The sequence below is a fragment of the Mustela nigripes genome, chromosome 1 (genome assembly GCF_022355385.1).
Source record: "Mustela nigripes isolate SB6536 chromosome 1, MUSNIG.SB6536, whole genome shotgun sequence".
NCBI lineage: Eukaryota > Metazoa > Chordata > Mammalia > Carnivora > Mustelidae > Mustela > Mustela nigripes.
Genome location: NC_081557.1, coordinates 234,815,417 through 234,831,880, shown reverse-complemented (window position 1 = coordinate 234,831,880; position 16,464 = coordinate 234,815,417). Strand labels below are relative to the sequence as shown.

General features: G+C 38.0%; 1 protein-coding gene across 6 annotated transcripts in view; it reads right to left on the bottom strand.

Moving 5' to 3' along the window:
• Window positions 1-16,464, bottom strand: part of KLHL5 (kelch like family member 5) — a 94,176-nt gene that overhangs the window by 31,495 nt on the left and 46,217 nt on the right. For all 6 annotated transcript variants that reach the window (XM_059382595.1, XM_059382603.1, XM_059382621.1 and 3 more), the window contains 2 exons: window positions 15,844-16,056; window positions 4,467-4,653 (listed from right to left, as the gene is read on the bottom strand). In XM_059382595.1, coding sequence (XP_059238578.1) covers window positions 4,467-4,653; window positions 15,844-16,056 — 400 coding nt within the window. The remainder of the gene's footprint in view (window positions 1-4,466; window positions 4,654-15,843; window positions 16,057-16,464) is intronic.

Genomic DNA, 16,464 nt, shown 5'->3' with positions numbered 1-16,464 from the left:
AAATTTACTTTTTAACACTCACTTTTCAAATTTTATTCATAACCACTGAATATTTGCATGAGAATGCAAATATATTACTAGAAAGATAATTTAAACAATAGACACAGTATAAATAACTGTAACACGATGATATTACTGAATAAGTCAAAGCATAATCTCTTGTGACATTTTTGCAAAAAAACTGATATTTTTATGGGGTACTTTATATAGTGTTTAATTTAATTTTAATTTGTAAAAAGATTTATTTATTTATTTTCAGGGGGTGCAGAGGAAGAGGGAGAGAGAGAATCCCAAGCAGACTCCCACTTGAGCCCCACTCAGGGCTTGATCTCACAACCCTGAGATTATGACCTGAGCCCAAATCAAAAGTCAGACACTTAACCGACTGAGCTACTCAGGCATTCCTATAATATTTAACTTTAAAGGAAGTAATATTGTTATCAAGGCTGTTGAATAATGCCCCCCCCCAAATCCATGTTTACTCAAAACCTCAGAATATAAACTATTTTGAAAATGGTTTTGTAGATGTCATTAGTTAAGATGGAAACAAGTTATAGAAAAGTATGTTGGTGTGACCAAACATAATTCTTTTTTTTTTTTAAGGATTTTATATATTTATTTGTCAGAAAAAGCGGGGGGGGGGGTTGGTGCACAAGCAGGGGGAGCACAGGCAGAGGGAGAAGGAGGGTGTCCGCTGAAAAAGGAGCCCGATGCGGGACTTGATCCCAGGACCCTGGCATCATGACCTGAGCCGAAGAGAGATATTTAACTGCCTGAGCCACTCAGGCATCCCATCAAATATAATTCTTAAAAAATATATCTATCCCCAGAGGGGGTGTCTGGTGGCTCAGTGGGTTAAAGCTTCTGCCTTTGGCTCAGGTCATGATCCCAGAGTACTGGGATCTAAGCCCCGCATCAGGCTCTCTCCTCAGCAGGGAGCCTGCTTCCTCCTCTCTCTCTGCCTGCCTTTCTGACTACTTGTGATCTCTGTCAAATAAATAAATAAATAAAATCTTCAAAAAAATATATATCTATATCCCCAAATAACAAATTCCTGATAATTATAAAATTCTATATAAAAGGTTAGAACTTCCCTGACTTATACTAAACAATTAACCTTTAAAAAAATAAGCATAAATATATTCTTTTCCTTCATGGCTATTAAGGAACATTTGCAGCTTATTTTTGTGCCCTCTACTAAGATATATGGAGGGACCAGGAACCCAGTGATCAGACTGCCATCCAATGAATGCAAACTGTCTTCATTACAAAGACTTTGGGTACAAAGTAGGTTAAGGCCAGGGAAGATAGCTTGAATAGGACAGGCGAGAGAAACTGGCATCTAGGAAAGGCTCAGAAATAAGGTTGGTCAAGTAACAATGGCCAGATCACAGAAAGTCTTGGGAAGTAGAAAAAGGAACTGGCATCTTAGGTGGTGAGAAATGAAGAACGCTATCCTTTTTGAGCAGAGTAGTGCATGTTAAAGAAGAGGTAATGAAGCAGAGGGTGTAGTCTCCCGAGTGAATGCCTGCTTTGAATCCCGATTCCATCACTAATTAGCTGTGTACTCCTGGGGAAGACCGTGAACTCTTCTAAGCACAGGTATCCTAGGGCAATAACAACATAAAGCTCTTAGAGATATTATGAACATGAGATTAAAAATGACAGGGGAAGGGCTTAACGTCATGCCTGGCCCAGAGTAACAACACAAGGAATGCTATTCACACTCAATGGACATGATCAAAAGATGGAGGCTACCAGGAACTGGAAAGTACCAATGGAAATTTAGAAGAATAAGACCCATTTGAGGGGCCCCTGGGTGGCTCAGTGGGTTAAACCTCTGCTTTTGGCTCAGATCAGGATCTCAGGGTCCTGGGATTGAGCCCCGCATAGGGTTTCTGTTCAGCGGGGAGCCTGCTTCCTCCCCGTATCTCTGCCTACTTGTGATCTCCCTGTCTCTCTCTGTCAAAAAAAATAAATAAAATCTTAAAAAAAAAAAAAAAAGACCCATTCCAAAGAAGGCTGGGTGATAGTCAGAAGATAAGATTTGAAAGAAAATATTATTTACTTTGGGTACCCCTTTCTCATGCATGGGGAACTTCCCACGGAACTAAAGAGCTTTGTTGAGAGGCAGGAACCCCATCTCCCATAAAGTTGAAGACAGATACTCATCCTCACTCTCCTTGGAAGTTTTGGGCCCAGGATGGGCCGGCAGCTAGTAAAATAGATACTTGTACCTAGGACTTAAAATCCAAGGCAGGCTTTATAAAGAAGGTGCAGTGGTCATAGTTCCTGCCCATTTCTCCATGGCCTTCCTTCTTGGCCTAAATGAGCTGGAGTTGGTGTCCACTGATGTCACCAAAAAATGATGAATTTCAGTTCCAACCTCCGAGTCTGGGAGACATGTTCATCATTTTTTTTTTAAGATTTTATTTATTTATTTGACAGAGAGAGATCACAAGTAGGCAGATAGGCAGGCAGAGAGAGAGAGAGGAGAAAGCAGGTTCCCTGCCAAGCAGAGAGCCCGAAGCGGGACTCGATTCCAGGACCCTGAGATCATGACCTGAGCTGAAGGCAGAGACTTAACCCATAGAGCCACCCAAGTGCCCTGGGAGACATGTTCAGAGAAGACCTGAACACACAGAGTTTGAGATGAAAGCTGAACAACAACTAGCTCTTTCATGTAAGCTGAAAATATGAAAATAAAAGCAACACGAGAGTATAAGCAATACAAAAATAAGCAATAACAATTACAGCCTTAAAAAAGAGAGGGAAAGATGGAGAAGAAATGCTGGTAAGGATTACAAAGCTGAGCTCCAGTTCGAGGCATATAGGAAATACTTAGTAAGTATTTGCAGATTGATTACCTGGACTGTGGGGCTCTCCAGACATTTCAAATATTTATACTATAACTCACTAGCTATTTAACTTTACATTTTTCTCTACCATTCCGTGATCAAGCCTATATTTAGAACTCAAGTTACTATAAATATATAGTACCATACTATGTTATATGGGATAATATCTACAGCTATCCCTTTGTTACCATGAAGCTAAAAGTTAAATTACAATAAAACTCTTTTGGTGACAGCACCCATTTTTGTGTTCTTTAAGGATATCATACGGAAAAGAAATCTTTAGATGTGAATAATGCATCGAGGGTTTCATTCCTACAAACAATTCAAGAGATGGCAAAGGACAGCCTCCATTCATATGGCAAATATTTATTGATGCTGTCTATGTCCAAGGCACTGTTCTAGGCTCTGTGATGGACTGTTGAAAAAAACAAGTTTCTTGCTTACCTAGGGGGGAAGGAAGAAGTAGACAGATCAGGTGCTATGAAGAAACATAAGCAGAGGAATGAGATACAAAGAGGTATGCACAAGATCAGAAAGTGATGGACAGCTCATGACTGGCCAATGGAAGCCTTTTTGGTTAGACTGATGTTTGGAGATCTGAGTGAATAAGTTCTGCTAGGCATTCCAACATTAGGGCACAGAGCATTCCAGTGAGAAGGAAGAGCTAATGTAATATCCCCAATGTGGGATAATGTTTGGCTTGTTACATGAACAAGGAGGCCAGTGGGGCCAGAACAGAAAGGGTGAGGGAAGAAGTAGAATGAGTTGAGCTCAGAGATGTAGTCCCAACTCAGAGAGGTGCTGTCAGGAGATGGAAGGCTATTAGTACTAGGAATTCAGAGGGAAGGGAGATGAATGTACCCTAAGAGATAACACACAGAATGCTTCTAGCACACTGCCTGGCACTGAGTAGGAACTATGTATAATGTTTATCACTATTATTGTTGTCATTAGTAACAACTGTTGCAAGAACAGTACAAAGAATTCCCAGGGACCCATGGCCAAGATTTTTCAAATGTGGATATTTTACATTTGCTTTCAATGTATATGGTATGCATACTCCCCCGAACCCACCACCATGCCCTTGTACCCTAAATACTTCAGCATAGCGTTCTCAAAACAAGAAACCCTGTTACGAAACCAAACTACAGTCATCAAAATCTGGAAACTAACATTTATACAGTGCTGTTATCTAATCTACAGACTTTATTTTGGATCTTATCGTTTGTTCCAATTATGTCCCTTATAGCAGAAGAAATTCAAGATGATGCATTGCCCTGTCTATTTGTATCAGTGTGGACTCATGAATACTTCCTGATTTTATAAATGATCATCTTTTATCATCATTATCTATTTTGGTGTTGAAATTATCCCAGATTTGGACAGTAGGGGCCTCTACAAATGGCCTCTTCTGTCCCTTGAACTGTCTGCATCATTCTTTGAGCGCTCCCTTACTTTCTAGCACTACAAGATGTTCTGGATCTACCTTGTATTTTTCCAGTCCTGGAACCAGCCATTTCTCTAAAAAGCTTTTTGGCCATGTGTGTTACTAATTAAAATTCCTCCCACCAACCCCCACGTTCCCTCCCAAAAAAGATTATTTAATACCTTTTGTTGAATCCATTCCTCCAACTGCAAATAACGTTCCAACTGTTGACTTTCTAGGTTTTGTCCGAGGGCTTTGTAACATGGGTCGTCTCTCTGGTAATAAATGGTATTTCATCGCTTCCATAATAAGTTTCTGACATTCTATATCATCCCGAAAAAGTGCATTATTTTCCATGTCTGCCAGGAACTAGAAAAGAATAATGAGTATGTATGCTGAATGAGCAAGAAAATAGTAATTAAAAGAATATATAGTTCACAAATGGAAAGGATCTCATTTAGGAAAAAAAAAATCCAAGACTGGACACCTATTTTTAACTAAAATATGCAATATTTACAATGTACAAGATTTACATTTTAAATTTCATTGAAAAACATAAACTGAAGAGGATAAGTGGTATGCTCTGAAACCTGAGTAATGTTTATCTCTGGATAGTGGAGAAATGGTGCTTCTTAAATAATCTTTTTACTGCTTTTCTATATTGTCTAGGTTTTCTAAACTAAGTCATTTTAACCTTATAAATTAGAAATGATTTTAACTGAAGAAGAATAATTGTAAGTAGAAGCTGACTAATTAGACTGCATTTACCCAACCTCTCCAAATGGGGCTCAAAGAACAATAGCAGGGGCACCTGGGTGACCCCGTGGTTAAGCATCCAACTCTTAATTTTGGCTCAGGTCATGATCTCAGAGTCATGAGATGGAGCCCTGAGATGGGCTCTGTGCTGGGTATGGAGTCTGCTTGAGGTTCTCTCTCTCCCTCTCCCCTGGCCCTTCCCACATCTTCAAACAAACAAACAAACAAACAAACCCGAAACCAGAAAAACAACTTACCAGTTTCTCAAGGAGCAAAGAACTCTAAATGGTGATTATCCTACGATAATTTACATACCTTGTGCTTCACTGGATCCCTTTTTAAAAATTTATATAATTTTATGCAAATGAATAGATACGGTTCCACCCGGCCTTTTATTTTTTTTTTTTTAAGATTTTATTTATTTATTTGACAGACAGAGATCACAAGTAGGCAGAGAGGCAGGCAGAGAGAGGAGGAAGCAGGCTCCCCGCTGAGCAGAGAGCCCGACGTGGGGCTCGATCCCAGGACCCTAAGATCATGACCCGAGCCGAAGGCAGAGGCTTTAACCCACTGAGCCACCCAGGCGCCCCTCCACCCTGCCTTTTAAAAGATGATTTTCTTGTCTTATCAGATAAAGGGCTGGTATCCAAAATCTATAGAGAACTTCACAAACTCAACATCCAAAGAACAAATAATCTAATCAAGAAATGGGCAGAAAAGGAATCTGGTAAGAAGTTGGTTGAAAAAAAAAAAAACAAAGGAGAGAATGTGATCAGGCTGGAGACTAGAACAAAGCCATACATTAGATTTAGGGTATATTTTGGTCTGTTAGAACAAACCGTATCCCAAAATTTTAAAGAAAGAAAAACTTATATGTATACAAAAAATAAGAAATGGGCAGAAGACATGAACAGATATTTCTCCAAAGACGACACACAAATGGCCAAAAGACACATGAAAAAATGCTCAACATCACGTATCAGGGAAATATAAAGCAAAACCACAATAAGATACCACCTCACACACTGGTCAAAATGGCTAAAATTAACAAGTCAGGAAATGACAGATGTTGGTGAAGATGCTGAGAAAGGGGAACTCTCCTACATGGTTGGTGGGAATGCAAGTTGGTGCAGTCACTCAGGAAAACAGTATGGAGGTTCCTCAAAATTTGAAAATAGAGCTACCCTCTGACCCAGCAATTGCACTATTAGATATTTACCTCTACAAATGTAGTGATCTGAAGGGGAACCTGCATCCCAATGTTTATAGCAACTATGTCCACAATAGCCAAACAATGGAAAGAGCACAGATATCCATCAACAAATGAATGCATAAAGAAGAGGTGGTATATAAATACAATGGAATACTACTCAGCCATCAAAAAAATGAAGTCTTATCTTCTGCAATGATGCGGATGGAACTAGAGGGTGTTATGCTAAGAGAAATAAGTCAATCAGAGAAAGCCTATTATTATATGCTCTCCTTCATATGAGGAATTTACGAAACAAAACAGAGGATCATAGGGAAAGAGAGGGAAAAATAAAACAAGACAAAATCAGAGAGGGAGACAAACCATAAGCAACTCTTAATGATAGGAAACAAACCTAGGGTTTCTGGAGGGGAAGGGGGTGGTGGGATGGGGTAACTGGGTGATGGACATTAAGGAGGGCATATGATGTAATAAACACTGGGTATTAAATAAGACTGATGAATCACTGAACTCTAGCTCTGAAACTAATAATACATTATGTTAATTAACTGACTTTAAATTAAAAATAGCAAAAAAATTAAAAAATGAATTTCTTTTCCTTTTGTGCTTGTTTCTCCTTCCCCTCCCTACCTCTTTTTGCTGTATTTCTTTTATTCAGCCTGTTGATCTATGTGAACTTAATTTTTAAATAGCGTATGAGCTGAGGAATATTTTATTTTTTGAAAGATTTTATTTATTTACTAGAGAGTGAGCAAGAGAGAGAGAGAGAGCACAAGCAGGGGAGAGGGAGAAGCAGGCTTCCTGCTTAGCAGGGAGCCCTATGCAGGGCTCAGTCCCAGGATCCGGAGATCATGACCTGAGCCCAAGGCAGATACTCAACCGACTGAGCCACCCAGGCACCTGAGCTGAGGAATATTTTAATTTCCTTCAAGGTAGATCGCGAATTCTGAACCAGTACCATTTATTAAACAATCTCCTCCATTTCCAAGTGAATCAAACCTTGGTTATATTATTCTCATAAATACATCTCAGGATATATGAGACCTGTTTTCTGACTCTTCTTTTCTATTTATCTTTTTGTCTATTCTTATTCTTTTTTTTTTTTAAGATTTTATTTATTTATTTGACAGACAGAGATCACAAGCAGGCAGAGAAGTAGGCAGAGAGAGAGGAGGAAGCGGGCTCCCTGCTGAGCAGAGAGCCCGATGCGGGGCTCGATCCCAGGACCCTGGAATCACGACCTGAGCCGAAGGCAGAGGCTTCAACCCATTGAACCACCCAGGCGCCCCTGTCTATTTTTATTCTAATACCACATTTTTTTAGTGTCTTGATAGCATATTGTTTTTTTTATTTTTATTTTTTTATTAATTTTTTAAAAATTTATTTAACAGACAGAGATCACAAGTAGGCGAAGAGGCAGGCAGAGAGGGGGGGGGGGAGTAGGCTCCCCACTCAGCAGAGAGCCCAATGTGGGGCTTGATCCCAGGACCCCAGGACCATAACCTGAGCCGAAGGCAGAGGCTTAACCCACTGAGCCACCCAGGCGCCCCACATATTCTGCTTTTAAAAAAGATTTGTCAGAGAGAGTGAGAGAGCGAGCATAAGCAGGGAGAGCAGCAGGCAGAGTGAGAAGCAGAATCCCCGCTGAGCAAAGAGTCCAGTGTACGACTCAATCCCAGAATCTCAGTACCATGACCTGACCTGAAGGGAGATGCTTAACCAATTGAGCCACCCAGGCATCCCAGCATATTCTGATTTCTTCATAGAAATCTACCCTTACTGTTCATTTTCATAGATTTCTTGGCTATTTTTGAATCTTTAATTCCCCTACAATATAAAGATAAATTTATCTAATTCCCCTTCACCAACTTGATCCTATTGGAATGCTAATATGAACTGCATTATTGGAAGAATTTACATTTTATGATATTAAGTTTTTTCAGGCAGCCTTTCTATTTATTGTATACCTTTTTCATACAGGTGATATGCCTTTTTAAAAAATTAAATATACACATTTAATACAGATCTTAAACATTTTATTATTTTTGTTGCTGTTGGAAATGGATCTTTATTTTCATTTTGCATATATTTTACTGGAGAGAAAAATCTTTTGATTGTTGTAACTTATAATCTACTATTTTACTATATTCCCTTATAAAACTATAGTTATTAGGCATACAATTTTAATCACAACCAAACAGGGACAGTGGACATCACTTTCTAACGTTTATGTCAATTGCTTCATTTTTATTTTATTATTACAATTGCTGTAATATACAAAGCAATGGTAAATAACTAGGATGACACAGAGTACCTGTTTCTGGTTTGACATGATATGGTTTTAGTGTTCGACTAGGATGAAAGCTGCTATAGCATTTAATAACCCATCTTTATTATATTTGGGCTCTTTTCTTTTCTCCCTCTTTTACTTCAGAGTTTTAAACTAAGAATGGTGAAAAACACATTTTTCCCAAATGCCTTTTATACACCTCATGATATGATCATATGGCTTTTTCTCCTTTAAGTTACTGATATAATAATTATCTTGACAGATTTCTTGATAATCATTCTTCCTGGAAAAAAAGGTTCCTGGTCATAGTGGACCATTCTTTTTGATACACTGCAGGATCCTATTTGATAATATAAGGTATATCTTACAGATCATCCAATTCGCCATTTGAAGTACAGAATTCATTGGTTTTTAGCAAATTCGCCAGGTTGTGCAACCATTACCATAAAGAGCTTTGGGACATTTTCGTCACCCCACCTACCTCTCACATGCACTTTGCTGTTTGATCTCTGTTCCCATCTCCTGTTCCATGGGTTTATCTGTCTATACATATTCATTAGCCTTTTTTTTTTGATGTTTTCTATAAAGTCATACAACATGTGGTCTTTTGTGTCTTGCTTTTTTCCCTTAGTGTGTTTTATGAGGTTCATCCATGTGTAGCATGTATCAGTACTTCATTTCTCTTATAAAACATTTTTTTTGTTGTAGTTGGCACGCCAGTTTCCATTAGTTTCAGGTGTACAAGATAGTGATTCGACAACTACAGGTTATGCTATGCTCGCCACAAGTGTTCGCACACTATCTGTCACTGTACAACACTATTACGACAACACTGACTATATTCCCTATGCTGTCATATATGCTTCTACACCCACGATTTATTTATCCCATTCCAGAAGCCTGTCTCTGCCACTCCCCTTCATCCATTTTGCCCATCCCTCATCCCACTGCTCTGGCAACCACCAGTTTGTTCTCTGGGTTTATGGCTATTTCTTTTTGTTTTGTTTTTAGACTCAATATGTAAGTTAAATCAACAGTATTTTTCTTTCTCCGTCTGACTTCTTTCACTTAGCACAATACCTTCTAGGACTATCCATGTTGGCACAAATGGCAAGATCTCATCCATTTTTATGGCTGAATAATATTCCTCTGTGTGTGTGTGTGTGTGTGTGTGTGTGTGTGTGTACACACCACATATTCTTTATCCATTCATTAGTGATGGACACACGGGTTGCATCATTATCTTAGTTATTGTAAATAATGCTGCAAGACAAACAGGTGTATGTATCTTTTTTAATCAGTGTTGGTTTTCTTTGGGTAAATACCCAGTAGTGGAATTATTGGATCATACAGTACTTCTATTTTTAATGTTTTGAAGAACCTCCATACTGTTTCCCACAGCGGCTATGCCAAGTTATATTCCCACAATGCACAAGGGCTCCTTGCAAATTCATTTCTTTTTATTGCTAAATAATATTCCATTTATGGAACCACATTTGGTCTATCTGTTCACAGCTGATAGACACAGATTATTTCCACGTTTTGGCTATTACAAATAAAGCTGCTAAGAACACTTGCATGCAAGTCCTTATGTCGATAAATGTTTTCACTTCTCTTGAGTAGATACCTAGAAATAGAATTGCTGGGTCATATGGTAAATACATGTTAACTTTTTAAGCAACTGCCAAACTGTTTCCCAAGTAGCTGCATCATTTAATGTTCCCACCGGCAACATATGAGGGTTCCCGTTCCCCCACATTCTCACGAACAATTGTTATGATCTCCTTCTATTTTAGCCATTTAAATGGGTGGGGAATGCAGTTTTACTTGGCAAATGCAAAGGAGTAATAATTTTGAGAATATGTTCACATTTTGACAATGGAAGAGTCTCTAAACAAAAGTCGCTATAAAGAAGGGTTTGTGGCATTTGGAAACTGAGAGCAGCATGTTAACAGCAAAAAAGCCAAATTAAGACATAAGTCTCAGGACCTATGCCAGGGTATAAATTATGATATTAATTATTCCATATTTTTTCTATGCACACAAAGTATAGTTATACTTGTTACAGAAACCGTAACCGAATAATGCACTGAGTTGGCTCATTATGATTGATCTTAATGTTTATATTACTTCCATTATATCTAATTACTTTAGTCCTTTCTAAATAAAAATAAATGTGAAAAATTACAGAAACTAAAGTCTTAGGAGACTTAATAGTTATTGCAATTTGAAGTAAAATAGATTCTTTTTTAAAAAAAATCTTATTTATTTATTTGAGAGAGAGAGAGATTAAGAGAATGAATGGGAGGAGGAGCAGAAGGAGAAACAGACTCCCCGGTGAGAAGGGAGCCTGATGGAGGACTCGATCCCAGGACCCCGGGATCATGACCTGAGCCGAAGGCAGACACTTAACTGACTGAGCCACCCAGGCACCCTGAAGTAAAGGATATTCTTAAACATGTTAACAGTCTTTATACATTATGAATAAATGAGATTAATCATATTTAAGTAGAGAGATGAGAGTAATAGAAGGGAATATAAAGCCATCAATCCATATCAGATTAATCAAATAGAAAGTACCAGAAATAATTCAGAAAATCATTCAGAAGGCAATGAAAGAGAACTAAAAATTATAGACTCTTGGATATTCTGCCTTTTAGATGAACACGGTATGTCTTCTCTGCCATTAGGTAATGACAAATTACTTAAATGAAGGCTTTTAAATAAAGAAGAAACATTTTCAATGTGTACATTTTTATCTTCAGTCACATACTTAATCTCCATATGACTATTTCTCTAAAACTGCCCCCTCCAATACTTCTTAAAGTAAAAGATAGAATGTGAATAATTTCTGAATTCTGTAGGCTTTAAAAATGTTTTGGTATCAAAAACATGCACATTAAAAGAACAGTAAAGGTAAATCCTGGCTCATTTTACATTTTTGACTTTCAGTAGAAAACAGTAATGGGAATTAAGCACAGAATAGTGAAGACCAAGATAGTTAAAATACAAGCTAACCATTGGGACCTTTAAGAATTTAGGTGGTGGGGCGCCTGGGTGGCTCAGTGGGTTAAAGCCTCTGCTTTTGGCTCAGGTCATGGTCCCAGGGTCCTGGGATCCAGCCTTGAATCGAATCGGGCTCTCTGCTCAGCAGGGATCCTGCTTCCCTCTCTCTCTGCCTGCCTCTCTGCCTACTTGTGATCTCTGTCAAATAAATAAAATCTTTATTAAAAAAAAAAAAGAATTTAGGTGGCAAAATATTTTAAGTAATGTACATCTGTCCTATCCACATTTAACATTCGATCAAATAGAAAAGCCTGTAATGCATTCAAAGGTAAAACAAAAAAACCACAAACATGTATCTTCTGGATTATTCAGAGTTTAAAAAAAAAAAAAAAGCCACCACAACCAACCACACTAAATGATCAGTTGGTAGAGGATGATAATTACATATATTATTTCTCAGGCCTTTTCAAGGATCTACTGTGGGAGACACTATAATAGATTTACTATATATTTAAGTTGCATCCTTTATAGCTTGACTGAATGGTGTTTCATATTAACAGAGAAGAGTAAAAGTTCACCGAGGAAGGAACTATTTTGCAAAAGTGGATTTTTAAAAAAAATTTTATTTATAATTTTTTCAGAATTTTAACATTCAGTGTTATGTTAGTTTCAGGTGTACAATATAGTGATTTGACAATTCTATACAGTACTCAGTGCTCATCGTGATAATAGGTGTATTCCTAATCCCCTTCACCTATTTACAAATATAAGTTCTTTAGGTAACTGGACCTGATGGCCAGTTCATATTAGTCACTTGTTATTTGATACCCATTGGACAATTTAAATAATTGTCACATTTTCCTACCTTTTACAATAAAAATGTTCAGAATAAAACCCAATGTTTTATTGATTTGGGTCTACTTCTACACTTCATCACTTGATAACTATCATTTTGCAAAATTGCCTTTCACTTTTACCAAGGAAAGAAAAAAAAGCAAGGAAAGAAAAAAACAAACACTCCTACTAGTATCTCTAAGTGTCACAATAGTGCAACATGTTATTATCTTTGCAGAAAAGAAAAACATGGCTCAGAGAGGTTAAGTGACTTATTTGAATCATACAGGGAATGTGACATCAGTCACAAGACATCGGTCCCCACTACTCAAACGTGAGTGTGCTTCAAATCCACTTACAGGCACATTATTTTTTTTTAAATTTCAGTTTCTTTTTTCAGTGTTCAAGTTCACAGCACTTGCAGGGATATTAAAGTCCAATCTGCTAGGCCCCACCACCAGAGGCTCAGATCCTATAGCTGTAAAATCTGTATATTAAATAACTTTCCAGGTGGTGCAAATCCTAGAATTGGGAACCACACTTTGAGAATAAATGGGCTAATCCAGGGGATCTTCTGTCCTTAACTGTCTTCTCTGTCATATCTGCTGCTGTTAGAATTTCCTCCTCCTTGAACATGGAATCTTTTTTTAAGAGCACCCGAGTTATTTAGGCAGGGTTAACTACCACTAATTACTACTACCCGTGGTGCCCTTGTGTTCTCTTTGGGCCATGTCATTCTCTTCCTTTTGGCTGTGACAACCTAAACAAGAAATTTTCAAAACTTCCTAGGCTCCGAGAGGATTAAAGGTACCAAGAAGCTCTGGGAACATGATTCTTCCATTTTTTTTCCCCTCTTGAAACAGAGCTCTTCCTCCTATATTCTTTGCCTTATTTGACAGCACAAATCAGAATCATTCAGGATCCCTCTTATTTTGGTACCCCACACCTTCCAATCGGTCATGACGGTGCATCTCTTCTACTTCCTAAATAGCTCTTGAGCCTGGCAATTTCTCACTGCCCAAGAGCACCTAATTCACTTGTCTGAATCCAACAGTCTTCCTAATGGATTTCTATCTGGACCGCTCCAATCCAGTCTCCGCAACGCAGAGAATCTTCCTAAATAAAAGGATAATTTTATTATTATCCTTTTCCTATATCCTTATCCTATAATTTCCAGAGTATGACGTATTTGCTCAAGACTCCATAACCAGATACAACCTCCCGTTTCTCCTGGGCTCTCATGGCCCCTTTGCTGGGTAGCTACTCAGGATGGAGACCGAGGAACACTTGAGAAAGTTCTCCCAGCTTCCCCACCATGAGCCCAGGCAGGCTACTCCAGTTACTTTCATGTCATGTTCCTATACCTATCACAGCCTTCCTCTCATTATTTTGTCATCACAAATTTATTTTTTAATCTATTTCTTCCTCCACTTAATATACCTCCCCTGACCCAGCAATTTTACACAGAGTATGTTCAGGAGGCTGACTGGTTCAGTGAAAAAGGCACAGAACTTAACTTGGGTTCAAGTTCTCCCTCTGTCTCTTACTAGCTCTCCAAGGTTAGCCAAGAAACAAGGGCAAATAAAACTACAGTGCAGAAAGGCAGAAATTTAGAAAATCGTTTTTGGATCTTAAGTATATGGTTTTACTTTTTTGGTCTGTTACTTCCTTTGTACAACAGGCTAAATGATCACCTTTCAACTCTAAGATCTTATGGTTGTGATCATTAGCTATATCCTGGATAACAGAAATGCTGAACGTCTCTCGGAACCATGCAAATACAGTATCACAAATATATGAAACTGCAGGACTGAAGTCAGTCATCACGTTACTTAATCACACAGATTCTTTTCAAAGTCTACTAGGATTTTTCAGATTTTATTTGCTTTAACCTAGAAAAGGATAAGAAAGAAACATCTGCCAAGTACCCATAAAACGTAACCTTCTTAAATCTGATTTTAAGGGAAACGTTTTACAGCGTTATTCTTCCTGAATTGTCAACAGTTTATGCAACAGTTTCACTTCTATGAATTCACATAACATTCTACCTCTGAAGCGGACGTCTTTCTTCTAAAGCATCAGCACTTACTCTGTAAGGTAGAGAACGCACAGTAGCTTCTGCTAACAACCGCTGGAAATAATACATAATCCTCAAGATAAATACAAAGCAGATAAAATTTATGGCACTTGAACAATGAACATCTGCCCTGAGCAGTCACAGCTCATTCTTTCTTCACTTTCAAGGCCTCTTGCTCTATTCAAGCCTTCGAGCTAAGCAGCAGAGTTAATTATCGATCAGTAGTCTCCCTAAACCACGGGGATATGTTTCCCGACCCTCCATGGATGCCTGAAACCATAAATAGCACTGAACCCCATATAAACCATGTTTTTGTTCCCTCTAATACGTCTCTATGATCAAGTTTAAGTTAAAAGTCAGACACAGTAAGAGAACAGCAAATAATAACAGGAGAGTGAAACTAATGGAAGTTATGAGAATGCAGTCTCTCTAAATATCGAATGGTATGGTACGTGCTTTCCTTCCTCTTGAGATGACCTGAGACGGCAAGACACCTATGGGATGAGATAAAGTGAGGCGAGTGACATAGGCCAGTGATGTATGGAAGGATCCTACTGACCTCCTGAATAGAGGTCGGGAGGACCATCGGCTTCCTGACCTTGGCTGACACCATGGAAGGCAAAACTGCAGAGAAGGGGGGAATGCTCTTCAGCCCAGTTAGAACTGTATAAAGGGGAAATTATGCATGCAAATATGTTCAGACTGACTGCTTGAATACACTAACCAGGCAGCTTTCAATTCTAAAACAATGCTGATAATCCTACCATGATTATTTGTAGCACATTTGATGGTACAGAGCACTTTTCTCATCTTCATAATAATCTCATCTTTTGATCATGAGATGGTCAAAGAGGATATTATCTCCACCTGACAGATGAAGAGCCTGGGGTTTATGAATATGTCAAGACACAGAGTGTTAAGATGTCAGAGCTGGAACACTTACCATGCCTCAGTTTATAAATCACCAGAATCCAGCATTCAGTGAGTACTTAATAAACATGTAGCAAATGAATTAATCTAAATTAATTTAAATTTTCTGTCCACTGCTACTTTCACCCATGGCTTTACTAATTCTTCAATTGCTAGGATAGGTTTGTAAACTGAATCAAATAAAATTAAGAACCCCTAAGCGATCACGTTATAATGCAATTTAGGCAGCCAGAACTTCTGGGTCAAAAGCACAAGCAGAAATATTTTCTAGTTAAGTATCTTTTCACTTACACACTTCATAGGATATGTAAAAGAATCTTATCTGGTAGAAGAGCCAAAGGGAAAAAAAGGGATAAAACCTATAGACATGTAATATTAACATGATTAGTATAAAATCAATACCCAAACGTTGTTGAAATTAGGATACTGATTTTAAATAATCAAAAAACAGTTTACCTGCGGCGCGAGAAGAGGTAGCCTAATATAAGCCAAAAGTTTACTGAGATCTTTCCGTCTCTGTTCCAAATCATGACGGACCCAAGTAAGAAGAGCATTCAGTATTGTCTCCTCGTTAGGAATGTTCATGTCATCACTCGCCAAGAGCTTTGCGATTTCACTGGCTGGTAATAATACAAATTCCTGGTTTCGAATTACTTCCATGAAATGTTCCTAGAGGGGAAAAATTGCACATTTCAACAATATTGCTCCTTCTGTCCATCAGTTTGTTTAAGACAAAATAAACATTTTTGGATTAGATGCCAAAACACAGTTTATACTTGAAAGCTTCCCTACAATAGCATTATTATTTACCAGGAAAGAAGCACAATATAAAATAACATTTAAGCTGCTATTATGTTGTTACACTGTAAGTCTCCATAGCAGTAGAATTAAATATTTTATCATTTGGTACATGTTACGTTTTAAAAATATTTATTTATTTATTTATTTATTTTAAATAATTTTTTAAAAAGATTTTTATTTATTTATTTGACAGACAGAGATCACAAGTAGGCAGAGGAAATAGGCAGAGAGAGAGGAGGAAGCAGGCTCCCCGTGGAGCAGAGAGCCTGATGTGGG